Source organism: Nelumbo lutea, chromosome 8, assembly GCF_056320005.1.
Source record: "Nelumbo lutea isolate HS-2025 chromosome 8, American lotus-T2T, whole genome shotgun sequence".
In the NCBI taxonomy this organism is placed as follows: Eukaryota; Viridiplantae; Streptophyta; class Magnoliopsida; order Proteales; family Nelumbonaceae; genus Nelumbo; species Nelumbo lutea.
This window is the reverse complement of record NC_142691.1, coordinates 55,251,897-55,266,317: the sequence shown is the minus strand read 5'-3', so window position 1 is coordinate 55,266,317 and position 14,421 is coordinate 55,251,897. Positions and strand designations below refer to the sequence as shown.

Sequence of the window (14,421 nt, the reverse complement as noted above, 5' to 3'; positions counted from 1 at the left end):
CTTTCCCAATCCAAGGAAACAAATTTTCCCGTCTCAATGGGTCGATTCACACAAAAATGGAACCTTCTCAAGCAAGTGATGCTAGTATGCTGTAAATTTCTTAGTCATTCTCAGACGAACAACGACCATTTGAAGCTTTCACAAAAAGGGGAAGTAGCAGAGGAAAAAAAAAATATTAGTCTTGTCCAACGTGTGAAGGAATAAAATGAATGCGGGAAGAGTTCATCTTTTCCAAATGTTTTTGGCGTTTTGCTTGATGTCAATATGTCTAATTGGAATACAAAGGGTTATAGACCAGCTCAACTCCAGTTCAAATTTTTGTCATTTTAGGAACAAATCTTATCACTTGGGCGAAACAACCCACAATAGCTAATTTCCGGTGCTAAAGCTGAATATCATTTCTCCTTCTACGACACTGGTATACCTTCTCTCGGCCAGCTACTATGATATTGCTTCATATGACCATGGTTTTCAAAACCGAATCGGAAAAACCGGGAATCAGTTATGTGATCGATTCCATTTTATTTCAGAACTTTTATTTTATCAAAAATTACCACTGATCCAGGCAGTCGAATCATTCAAATCGTCCAATGATTTAGCTGCTTTTTATTTTTTATTTTTTTTTTGTCAAAATAGGTTATTCGTTCAGTTCAAACAATCAGACCATTCAACCTGGGAACCAGACCCCTACCGGTTCGTTGTCCAATTCAATTTTAAAAACCTTGCATTTAATCTACGATTCCATGCTTGCACAAAACACATAATTATCATTTTGTACGAGAGAAAGTAGCAATCGGATTCATTGTTTCTTAATATATTGCCTTGCATGCAGAAATTTGGGTGACATAGTTACCAAGCCATGAGCCCATGACTAAGGAGAGGTTCAGGGTTCTAAGGTCCAATATGGGTGTTCACTCAAGTTCCCAGCACCTCATCTTGAAGGGGAGGGTACATGAACCAGATGGCTCAGGTTCAACTGGTTCAGTCAACGAGAGCTTGAAGAAGACAATAATTGATTTGACAGATTCTAGGGATTACTCCAGATTTTGCACACTCACTAGAAAAAGGAAGGAGATAATTGGAAAGAATCGAATTAGAAAGAAATACTTTTCATTTTCTTATTCTTTTGCGTGTAAATATGTAAACTCTTGTACTAGCTATTCTTATATAAATATATATTCTTCTTGCTCTGGCTCACATGTTGTAGCTCGAGAGAGCTCCAACTATCTGTGTTCAAATTTTTTATATACATTACAATTTACACGTTAGTGGACCTTTTAGCCCCTGATCATCTTTGTTACCATAAAAAAAAAAATCCAAGGATTATGAAACCACAATGGACAGATTACATTCCCAAATTGTTGACACTGTGGCTTCATGTACTAAGTTCCTTCTTCTGAATTCTTAGTGTCAGATCCTTAATGAACTGGTCAAAATTTTTCTCAGATGATCCGTCAGGCCCCGATGCATTTTCCAGTGCCTTCTTCACATTCTTTATCTCCTTCCGACACTCAGCATTTCCATTCATCAGAGTTTTGATTTTGTCTGCGACTTCTTTCTGATTAATACCCAATTTACTTTTGAAATTCAGCCCGACCCTCCAATCATCAACCGCTAATTTCCGGTTGGTGAATTGATCGGTCAACAGAGGGAAGCACAACATTGGAACTTCACACCAGATGCTCTCTAATGTTGAATTCCAGCCACAGTGGGTCAAGAACCCTCCGATTGCAGGATGCTTCAGCACTGAATTCTGGTTGCACCAAGGCACGATCAACCCTCTATTCCCCATCTCCTCTCTAAACCCTTCAGGAAGAGGATCGGTGTCCTCCGAGCTTACGATATCTGGTCGAACCACCCAAACAAAATAAACTCCACTGAGCAAAATTCCATGTGCTATCTCTTCAATCTCCTGTTTACCGACATGAGCATAACTGCCAAACGAGACGTACAAGACAGACTCATGAGGCTTGGTGTCAAGCCACTGGGCACAGTCGGACTCCGCCCACAGGCTGGTGGCGACCATGCTCTTGGTGAAACCGGATGAGAAGATTGGTCCTATAGCAAAGAATGGCTTCTCCAGCTGCAGAGCCGAGATTGTCTCTGGTTCGAGCTCCTGTATCGTGTTGCATATCACGAAATCCGCTCCCTTGTCATCCTGGAATGCCTTGAATATCAGCTGGTGCACCACCGTCGACGTATCCGTGTCTTGAAGGTATGACATGAGATCCGTCGGTTCTAAGCTTGACACGCCTGGAATGTAATCTATGGTGTCCTCACGTTTGTCTGATCAGACAGAGAGATGAAAAGAGATAAGCATGATCCAATTAAATAAGTTTTTAACTTACAAAATTTAATTAATCATCACCTACCAATACAACCAAAATGGCCATTCAGCCGTAGAAGGTCGACGTGGTAGTACAGAGCGTAGACCAAGGCGGCTTCTGTCCAGAAGGAAACATAAACAAGGCCGAACTTCTTTGCCAATATTGATGGCCACACGAAGAATGTGTCAGCGATCAGACAGGTGAGTGGAGGGCTGGCCTGCTGAACAATCCTTCTGATGAGTTCCTCGACATGGGCAGAGAATACGTGTAGCAGGGAGGCCATGAACTGGCCGTGGTTGAGTGACCGGTCGAAGTCAATGGGCAGTCCATCACAGACGGTCTCGTAGCGGATGTCGATACCGGATTTCCGGGCATCGGCGAAGATGTCTCCGCCACTCCCTGGCTGGGCTTTGGAGATCTTGTGATGGATGGATTGGGTGTTGACAAAAGTGACGATGAATCCTTTTGATGCAAGCTTCAAGGCAAGATTGACTGATGGAATTACGTGGCCTTGGAGTGGGTAGGGAATAAAGATGGCATGAGGCTTTTGGTCTGTGCCGTGCGCAAGCATTGTCTGTATCGATCGGGGGTTGTATTTGCAATTACGAAATAGTTGCAGAAGGGAGAGTAGAGTGCGTGCGTGAAGGAAGGTCAGATTGATTTAAGAGAAGACCAGAAGAAATTCTGGTGAAAGAATTTGAGACTTGAGATGTTAAGCGTAATGGGTTTGACCAGATCAACGCACAAAAGACTCGGAGCCGATGGAAATTGTGGCGCGCATACATGGGTGAGTCAAAGGACGAGCTGCATCGTTCAGTTGAGCAGACCTCCTCCTCCTCCTCCCATTTCTGACGGTTATTTATTTTTAAATTAAATTATTAAAAGTATAATGTCACAATAAAAATCTTCATATTAGAAATGATCCGGAATAGAAATAGAAATATGGTCCATTCAATAGTTTGTTTGGTTCAGATAGATACGGGAATAATAATTGAAATCAGCAGGAATAGGATTTCATTTCTAAGAAAGGGGCAGGAAATGGCCATTCTCTCAAATGGGGAATACCATTCTAACAGGAATGGAAATGAGATTTTAGTTCCAACAGCCAGATAGTTGGAATTGAAATAGCCGATCATGAACCAGGGGCCTTAATTTTTATGACCTGCACAGAAACGATCATACTTATAATACGCCTACAACGCCCTCTCTAATAATGTATAATTTAGATAGGTCTAGTTGGGCTAATAACCAACCCTAAATATGAACCTTGGACTAACCAAATTCTCTCCCTCTCTCTCTCACTAATAAAGCAAGGATTAAGGATATTTAATCCTGAAGACCAATCCAAGGCCAAGCCATGGACTTTAACTTGGACACAAATTGATATCAAATCCAAATTTTTAAACCCAAACCCAAGCTGCAATGTTCTTCTAATATATACTGTACATGCTAAAGATCATTAACTATCAGGCATGCCATAAGTAACCTAGGTTTAAGATTTCGAGTAAGCTTGTCAATGATACCTGAAAATCTAAGGCCCAATTTAACATTGGATTTAATTATCTTGAATTCAGATGATGTATTATCTAATCATATCATATTTAGATTTCACAATCTGCATCCGATAAATAATTAAATCGGATTTGAATTTGATATCATCCAATATGACCAAATCTGATTAAAATCTAAGTTTGATTATATTATAAAATTTAATGATTTTAATATATAAATTTTATGTAGTTATATTTAAAATTATAAAAATTGTATTTTATATATTATATTATATATTAATTTATATATATAATAAATTCAGTATGTATATTTACATTAATTTATTAATATAAAAGTTGAAAAATAATTAAAATTTTATTTTTTGTATTTTAAAAAATTAAAATAGACCAAATTAAATCCAAATCCAAATAGAATCCGTTAAAATTAGGATTCAAATTCAAACCCATGGTCTTCAAATCTGATTGGATTTTTTTTCAGACCCATATGCAAATTTTTTATAATCGAATTGGATTTAGGTTTTGCCGAATCCGATCCAATTACATCCCAAACTGCAAGTCCTAAGACTAAATATAATTTTTGTGTATAAACTTAGAAAAGAAGTGTTAATAGGCATTAAAACGATTGGGGGGTTTAAATAAATTTTAAATAGGCATGTTGGATTGATGATAACCTTTAAGCCTTTAAATATGTGCTTGCTTGGATAAGCTTCAACCTTTGAGCTTTAAGTTGTACGAAACAAAAATGAGTCAAAAATGTCTTGGGTGTTTCATAAAAATTTCTTTTAAAATCACAATAATCTAAAACCAAAATACATCTAAGCCCAAAGCACAAACCTTGAAACTTATCCCCATGTTACCTAGTCAAGAGACTAATTTGGTCGATACTCTTTTCTTTCTTTTTCTTTCGTTTTTTTTCTTTCTAATGAAACTTACATGAATCTCAAAGTCACATTAATAGCATTAATTTGAAGGCTTGAATAATTTAAAACAAGGCATAAGCACATAAATACAACATAAACCTCATTAATTTAAAACATGTCATGTCACATGGCCTCTCCTTTCTCCTCTTATCTTCCTTTGTCTTCAAAATACCATTCCTTACACTCTCAGCCTGCCACCTCAGCAGACCTCTTTCCCTTCCCACCCCTAATTTTTTGGTTTGAACCCATTCACATTTCTAAAATTATAAGAATTTATCCAAAAAACTCCTAGGCTTCTTAGGAAACCTTCCTTCCCCACCTCTCTCCCAGGCTTCATCTACTCTTATTGTTTGTTATTGGTATTCGTTTGATATGTACCCACTGCACAGGGGTGGTAGCTCTGCTTTCTATTGGGTAACATCTGTTGTACATTAATCTTCCATCAGTGGTTATGTTTGTTGGATTTGCAAGTCGAATATAAGCTTTGAGTCTTTCTCCTTTTTTAAGGATAGAAGGAAAAAAATTATTAAAACAGAAAGGTAAAATTTACAAAAAAATTAGCCAATAAAATGGTCAAAAAGCTCTACAACGGAGATAAAACAAAAACTCAAAAAGATCTACAGCCACACCATTCGAGATTTTCTACTCACTTTTTCTACCCACTCTACCTATAGTGAATTAGAGCCACACATTTCTATTATAAATTGAGAGATGTGTGACTCCAATTCACTACGGATAGAGAGTGAGTAGGAAACCTGGGCTCCACACCACTCAGGCAAACAACATACTTCCAACCTAAATTACAACAAGAGCACCACTAGATACCCCAAACCAAGGGAACATCAGCCAAACTCAAGAACAAAACTCTCGACAACCTAAGACCTCATCAACCGAAGGGGTCAAAAAATAACCGAGCCTATGCGCGACTAGCAGCTGACCTTTCCCTTTCCTTCTCTCCCTCTACCCCTTACCGACTTCTTCCCTCTCAAATCTAAACCCCTCATTCCCTTCGTAAAAATCTTCTTCGTCGCTGTTCACTCTTCTTCTCTCTCTTGCCATCTCAACTTCTACCTCAAATTTTCGGAAAGCCACTCTAGCGAACTCCTCCCAACCCCACCCCACCCCACCCCAGATCTGCAAACCCAAAGACTTTCCCACTTGAACATTCTTCTCCGCTCGGGCTTCAATAGTTGTAGACATCTCCACTACACCTGATTCAGACACTTCCTTTTGTCCTGTATCCTTTGTTGCCATCAGAGTTCAGAAGGGACTTTTTCTTACAAATCAACCTCAACCCAGTTCTCTTTACATTCCTTTTAGCTAGGGTTAAGCTTCTCAGGTTTCTAGCTAAGATGGAATGCGACTGACTCGTCTAGGTGCAATGGCTGTTTTCAGTCGATCCCAAACTAACGAAACCAGGACTAAAAACCCCTTTGAGACTGGCCTTCTATCCTTCTCAGCCAACCCTTATCCTGCTCCAACTGAAGGGCCCGTACAAGCAACACCACAAGACTTGGTTCTAAAGGTGTCAATGGACCTGTTTTGGATTGGAATACTTTGTTAAGTTCAAAATCAATTTTGGATGGATTCAACGGACCAATAAGACATACTAGATTGGACTAATCCGGTCTAAAATATTTATTAGATTGGATTGGACCTATCTGTCTGTAATAAATTTATATTGGACTGTGTTTGATTAAGTCAATATCTGGTTCATTCATATAAAGATGACCAAATTTGAATTGAAACAAATCTAAATCAAAACAAATTGAACCATTCAAACATTTATAATAGACTCATATTGACCTAAATCGGATTGGACCAATTCCAGTCCAATTAACACCTTTGATCGGTTCTAGGAGCCCGCGGCCCTAATGCACAATGTCAGATACTTAGACCCTCCTGAAGTCAGTCAGTGGCCCATGAACCAGAAAACTCACTTCTGGTGACAGGATCTGCTCTTCACAAATGAGCACCCCATATGCTCATCCACCCTTCATTGGATTTCCCATGAATAATAATTAATAAAAACGGGAGATATTCCGAATGAACGATAGACTGTGCGCGTGAGACGCCAATAATGAGGGGCAGATCCGGTTTCCACTTTTGGCGCTTAATTCGCACGTGGGCTCCGCCGAACTTATGCCTCTCTTACCTTATCATTTCTCGTAATTATTATCAGAGATGTTTCCAATACAAAGCAAGAATGTGCTGTGGACATTGTGGAGCGCCTCCTTGTAGGGCGTAGATGTGAACCCTCCCGTAACAGCATCGAGTTTCCTCTCTCCTCCCACTCCTGATGAACAAGTCTATCAACCTCCAGCTTTACTTCCCTTGTTCCTTCCGTTTCAGCTTCTACCGCAACCCAGCAAAGCCCTCTGTTGGGTCAATCGATCAATGTCTCCAGCCTTTGTACCACGAGATTGGCCATGAAGATCTCCCCGATTATTTCCACTGTTAAGGCCTTTCAGATGTCATACGGCGCTCCCACCCAAATCATTAGCCTCACAGCCTCTTGGGGTCCCTGCACTGAAGGTTCTCCTCTGCAACTCCGGCAATGCCTCGGGCGGCGTTCCCTAACTCTCTAAAGGTTTCTAAACACCAAGCATGAAGCAGGAGTACAAAAGCTCTCACTCTCCATCGCCGGGTTCCTCTTCTGTTACAAAGCTTTGCCTCCGGCTCGATACGGACTTCTTTCTACCACCCGTAGCACTTCCAACTCCGACTCCCACACGAACAGGAATCGACCACCCGATACCGATCTAATAAGTTATAGATCAGACATACAATTCCACAATGAGCTACCTAAGCCTGCAACAACGACATCTGATGATAGATGATTCTCCCCTTCAATTTCCCCTATCAAACATCTTTCAAAGCCAACCTGCCCTTTCTTTCACCCCGAGTCTGGTAACACAAACTCTGCGGCCGGCCGGAGTTACTCGGACCAAACGAAGTAGACATAGCCAACGCAAACACTCAGTCTTTCTCTTGGTGTCAGAGAAAATGGTTAGAAAGGTTTTTGAAGTGCATATTCCGCTTGGCCCACACTAGGATGCATTTTGGGAGACCGTATTGGCATCATAAATGTTTCTTTTCAACGGGATTTGTCCCAATGTGCTTGGGGCTTTTACATTATCAGGTGACCAATGGCAACATGCCTTTTTGGTTTCTACAGCAGTTAAAGGAGGTGGACAAGTTGTCATAAGCTTCACCACTAATCCAATCCAAGTGCTTGGAAAGTGCAATGTAATTGAAAGGGAGCATTTTTTTATTAACGTGTGTGACATTTTAGTTGTATGGCTACTCAATCTGACCCATTATTCTCATTTCCCCATGAAGAAGAATGAATGATGTTGAGTTGAAACAAACTTCTGTTTCGGGGAGAAGGTGAAGATGAGGGTGGCAAAGCGTGAAGTAGAGAACATAGGGAGCAGTAAGTCCGCTTTTTGTTGATTTCTACAGGTATTGGGAGTGTAAACAGTATTTGAAAATTGGATTTTAAATTAGATATTCAAATTGAATTTGGATAATTTGAATATCTAACCAGTTGAATTTAGATATCCTATTCATATCAAATAGTTAATCGGATTTGAATTTGGATATGACCTGATTCGATTCGATAAATATCAGAATTCAATCGATTATTTAATTCTTACATAATATATAAAATATTTTATATAATTTATATATATTTATATACCTTATTATCAATAAAATATTTATTAATTATCTAAAGTAATTAATTAATCAAATTTGAATATTTAACCGGATTCGAATTCGGATAAATTTTCAATATCTGCCATATATCATATCGGATTTTCTACTCGGATTGGAATTCAGATATTGCCTGATCCGATTCAAATTCAATCCGTTTACACCTCTAATAGGTATACACTTGATCTAGATCACTTTTTTTTTTCATTCTATCTCTTCCCTATCTTTGAACAGAAAGAATAGTACCCATGTCAAATTTAAGAGAAAGAAAGAGTAAAGAAATATCAGAAATCATTGGAGTCCAGTCAACATGGCTATTTATTCTTTTCCTATGTATTCATACACCAATTATGGATATTTTGACCTTAAACATAATGTTATTAATATATTTATGAAATTTATATGTATTTTTCAATATATCCAAACATTTTCATTTTTTTTTCATCCATATTCATGCATTTTCCAAGCATTTCCTTATTTGTATCTATATACAAGTGGTCCAATAAGAAACTTTAACCCTTGGGCCTTACCAAATAGAAATCAGAGCTACCACCCTTGTGGAATGGGTGCATATATATCAAACGAACACCAATAACAAACAATAAGAATAGATGAAGCCAAGGAGATAAGGTGGGGAAGGAAGGTTTTCTAAGAAGTCTAGGAGATTTTTGAGTAAATTATTATTCTTATCAATTTTAGGAACATGAATCAGTATAAACCAAAATATTAAGGGTGAAAAAGGGAAAGAGGTCCTAGGAGGGGTAAGCTTTGAAGAGCAAGGAGAAGCCTCAATTGAGTTGATTCAGATCTCTTACCTACACCTACCAAAATGACACTTCATTTGTACATTAGGTAGGGTTCTTGTGGGTAGGAGATCCAAACTCTTGGTGAATTCAGATCTCCTGTATAGCTATAGTGAGGCGTTGATAGGTGTGGGTAGGAGATCCAAACTCCAATTGGGTAAGGGAAGAAAGATGCCGTGTGACATGGCATGCTTTGTTTTAATATATACTAATATATGTAATTAAATCACTAACAAATTTTTATGAGTTAAATTAGAAACAACCAGCACAATCAATTATTTTCCAATCTAGCTAAATCAAGTGTTTCATTTCTATAGATATAAATTGATCCAAAACCAAAAGAAATACTAAAAAGCAAGAAGAATCTTCATTCATACAAGAATGGGCTTGCCTACCATTTTCAAGCTTATACACAGAAGGGTAAATTTCTTAAACTACCTTTATGATTTAGCTAATTGACTAGGTGTACCTTTATTGTTTGAAAATTGACTAATGCTATCCATGTTTCTGACAATTGACTAATGCTTCCCTTACCATTAGTGTCCATTAACAAACAAAAAAAGATTATTTTACCATTTATTCTTCTTCAAATTTTCAGCTTCACTCTCCATTACTTCTAAACACGTTCAGCAACCCAAATTCAACCGCTTAAAGGTCTATAATTCTCTTTGTTGATTTTTTCGTTTCTTCTCTTATTTCTGCTGAATTATCAATTTTACCATGTAATCGAGAACCCCTTTTGGTTCAATTACAGGCACTTAGTAGCATCTCTGAAAAGTTCATTAACGGTAGCCATGAAATGAGGCAAACGATCAAATATAAAAAATAAGTTGACGATCCCATGAAACATCAAAAGAAGAGTATTATTATGGGCAATAAATCAGGTTGAAAATCCTAACCAAAGAACAGAGGAAAACCACAGCTTGTCTAGGTGGGATCCGAAGACTACAAAGAAGCCAAATTCGGTAGAGGCTCTATTGCCGACTCCGATGAACACCCAGACATTCATTACTTCATAGAAAATTGACTAAAAATGAAACCAAAAACTAAGAAAACAAATATGAGAAGATGCGGTGATAATAGTATTGCCTTCGTGTAACCAGGGAACAGGGGATATGAGTAATTTGGAAATGGTCGTCGGCGAGATGAAGGGGAAAGGGGAATGTTGGAAATGACTTGCGACCATTTCGACTAATGGATGGCCGCGTCGGAAGAGGGAGGGAGTGCCATCCATCGACGCGGCCATCGCCATCACCAACGACAACGGTCGCTGCAACTACCGAACGGCGGAGCGTGCGCAGACGGGCAGAGATCTCTACCACCCTCCCCCTCCTTTTCTCTACTTTAGAAATCTGATCCTTTCAGATTGCATGTCCAAGCGCCGGTTTGGTTGGATGGACGAGAATGTAAAGGGCATGTCGTTCATGAGAAAATGTTGTTAGGTGCCGAAGCCAGATGTTAACGGGCATAGATTAGGAGCGAATGTTGTTAGGCATCAATAAAGAAGACGAGAGCCTGTTGTTCATGCACAACCCAAAATTCCTGCCCATCAGACCCACCAATTACCCGAAAGGCGCCAGCCTCAGCTGCCGGCCGCCGCGTCAGTAAAGCCTTCTCCACATTACCTTGTTCAAAAGCAAGATACGATCTTGGGAAAGCCTTTCGAAGATATTAAAGCTCATTACACGCTCGGAAAGGAACTGGGTAGAGGTCAGTTTGGTTCGATGGACGAGAATGTAGAGGGTCTTAAATGTTTGTGTGGTGGGTTTCAGAGGAATCTCGGTCTCCCTATAAAACCCAGACCCTTTGAACCTTTGTCTGAAATCTCACCACTTTTTTTTGGAGATGTCCAACTCTCTTTGGTTTTCTCCTTGTGTCTAATCTCTACCGAACGGGAAAGACTTGAGAGGAACAAAAAAGGCAGCCGCAACCGTAACCCTTCTCTTCTTCCCCCTTGATGCACCCGTAAAGGAACATCATAAAGGCAGCTGCAACTACCGAACGACGGAGTATGCGCAGGCGGGCGGAGAACTCTGCCACCCTCCCCCTCCTCTTACATTACAAATCTGATGCTTTCGGATTACCTGTCCAAGCACCGGTTTGGTTTGATGGACAAGAATGCGTAGCGTACACGTGAATTTACATTTAAACAGTCTTTGACGAGAAGTTAACGATAAGGGTATAACTAGACAATTGTAGAAACAGTAAGTAGCGATAGTCAATTTAAAAAAATTACCCTACACCCCACACAACACGCCCCACATATACATCTTAGCATGCATTGATAACATCTCTCGATACACGGTTGGCATGTGTTGTGGGGTGCCAATGGGGTATGCTTTGTAAGGCGCAGATTTAAAATAGGGAGAATAATGGTTCAGGCCAGTGTCAAAATTCTTAGGCCCAATAGCTTACTTTTCTCTTTCAAACTAGTGAATGACGCCGGGGTAGTTATTATATATATGAATAGGCATTAATAATTTTTATTATTGTTTATAAATTACCATTTTTTAAGACATATAGCCTACGGGTTCATATAAATTGACCCTTATATGTCAAACCTGTAAAATTATACGAGTCACTAAATTTAACTTGAACCATTTATAAATTTAATTTAACCATTATTATTATTATTATTATTATTAGTATTTAATTTAAATTTTATGTTTTATAGTAATAATATTAACTAAATTTGTAATATTTAAATGTTTACTTAAAAAAGTTTTTCCAACCAACTATAATTATTATATAATAGATTTGTTAATTCATATTTTGGATTTAAGAATAAACATTAATGATTTGGCTTAACAATTTTAGTGACTGTTAATAAATATTGATTCTTATTTAAGGTTTAATTATTGTATTTGGTAATTATTATGGGGCATGCTTTGAATAAACACTAATGATAATTGATGATTGTTATTTCGTTTTTTATTATTTACTTGATGATGATGATGATGATGATGATGATGATGATGATGATGATGATGATGATTATTATTATTATTATTATTATTATTATTATTATTATTATTATTATTATTATTATTTATTTCTATAAATAATTGAATGTTATTATTATTTACTTAATTCAGTAATTTTCAGCAAGTAATTATTTGATTTAATTTGAATTATTTCATTTTTTAATTATTTATAATAGACACTTAGGGTAGTCTATTTATTTGATTTAAGAGACTTACCATGTTTTATCTAGGCAATGACCCAATACTAAGTAAGGGGCAACTACAGTATCATTTAATTTGAAATTTACTATTTAACAATAAAAAATCAATATCTGGTTGAGCAACCCACCCCCAAAAAAGTATCAATAACTTTGAAATCATTAATCTATTTATAAAATAGTAAAATTAGATGGATGTTTTTAATAATATTGAGGGACATATGAATGTATAAAAATCATTTAAATGATATCCATTCAAAGAGGCAAAGAAGGAAGAAAATCATTCAAAGAGTTGCTAAGAAAAACAATCCATGCTAAACAATATTTGCAAATGCATTCATCCTCTGAAGTAAGAGATGAAAAATATATAACTACAACCAAATCATCATGTATGGCTACAATCAACTGATAATTTGATAAGGACTCCAAAGCCCATCCAACAGAGGAAACATGAAAAAAAGGAGAATAATGGGACCATCCAAAGTATGGAAGTCACATCCAAGTTAGGTGGCAACACTTCTTTTGGTCGATCGTGGTTACGGATTTTAAGTTTAAGCTCCCAACAGTGCACATAGACTGGTTAGAATTTATCTTTAGGAAAAAGGTAGGGAAACATGTACATAACATAATGCTTTGTTTGAATTATAGGAATTATGATTGCAAATGAAATATTATTTGAATTATAAGAATTAGCATTGCAAATGAAATACTATTTTGATATTTGCAAAAAAAATTATTCAACATAAAAAAACCAATTATTCAAAAATAAGGTCGTTAATCAAAGAGTATTTAAAATTATTCAATAAATAATAATTAAAATAAATTAAAATTATTAATTAATTATCTATTTGAGTTAAAATGGGTAATTTTAGCAAAAAAAATTAAGTAATTAAATTTTTCTATTAACATTTTTTAATAATAATTTGTATTATTAATAGATTAATAATATACTAATAATTATGAAATCAGTAATAATAATAAGCATATTATTATTATTAACTAATAATATATTCTTATTATGTGTGTATTGATTTTGAAATCAGTAATACTAAAGTATTATTATTATTATTACTACTATTATTATTATTTTACTTTTATTTTTATTAAGTAATTAATTTGTTATAAATACAATTTTTAGTTAATTCATAAATAATGTTTGCTTTTATAATTCTTTAAGTTTAACAATATTGAATAATAGAAAGTTTTATAATTTAACTTTCACTAAATGAAGTATTTATTAGAGAATAATAGTATTAATTATAATTACTAGTAATTATAATAATATAATTGTATTAACTAATATAATATTATTAATTATAATTATTTATAATAATATAATTAATTATTTCATATAAATGTATGAATTATAATTTCTGATAATAATTATGATATAAATAATTAGCATTAAAATTTTTTTCAAAAGAATTAATTAGTTAATATAAATATAAAATGATTATTTCCGAATTACAGATTACCATTATAAAATTATTTATTAATCATCATTGTGATTTAATAATGAGCAATATTGTGAGTAATAAATTATCAGAAATTATTATAAGAAATACTTTTCAGTAATTAATTATTATCATTGAGTAATTATTATTAGTAAATAATAGTTGGAATTAATTAATTAGAGGTAGTTAATAGTAATTAACAATAATTGTTATTAGAAACTAATAGTTGTAATTAATTAATTAGAAGTAGTTAATAGCTGGAATTAATTAATTAGTTTAATAGTTAACATTAATTAATAACAGAGTTTCATTTTTTTAGGAAATGATTCAAAGTGGGAGTTTCCCACTTCTCACAACTCTCCATGGTGGTAAGCTCCACTCTCCATGTTAGTGGGCTCTTTTCTTAAACTACCACTAATTAAAATTTGGCACATATCTAGTGGGCTCTGTTTTTGAACTACCACTAGTCAAAATTTGAGGTGTCCATTTTGTTTAAATCTTTGGAATG

The 14,421-nt window shown here is 35.9% G+C and overlaps 1 protein-coding gene across 1 annotated transcript; it reads right to left on the bottom strand.

The window, feature by feature from the left end:
• Positions 1 to 1,093: 1,093 nt before the first annotated feature.
• Positions 1,094 to 3,011, bottom strand: LOC148844262 (UDP-glycosyltransferase 86A1-like). The gene is made up of 2 exons (XM_088958667.1): positions 2,373 to 3,011; positions 1,094 to 2,286 (listed from the first exon to the last, which is right to left on the bottom strand). The coding sequence occupies exons 1-2, from the start codon at positions 2,896 to 2,898 to the stop codon at positions 1,376 to 1,378; spliced, it is 1,437 nt and encodes a 478-aa protein (XP_088814793.1). The 5' UTR covers positions 2,899 to 3,011; the 3' UTR covers positions 1,094 to 1,375.
• Between the last annotated feature and the right edge of the window lie 11,410 nt (positions 3,012 to 14,421).

Bases quoted from the DNA above. Each gene is read 5' to 3' on its own strand.
- LOC148844262 (XM_088958667.1), bottom strand. From the start codon at position 2,898: ATGCTTGCGCACGGCACAGACCAAAAGCCTCATGCCATCTTTATTCCC. The intron at 2,287-2,372 runs GTAGGTGATGAT...CTGTCTGATCAG, and splicing joins TGGCCATTTTGGTTGTATTG to ACAAACGTGAGGACACCATA.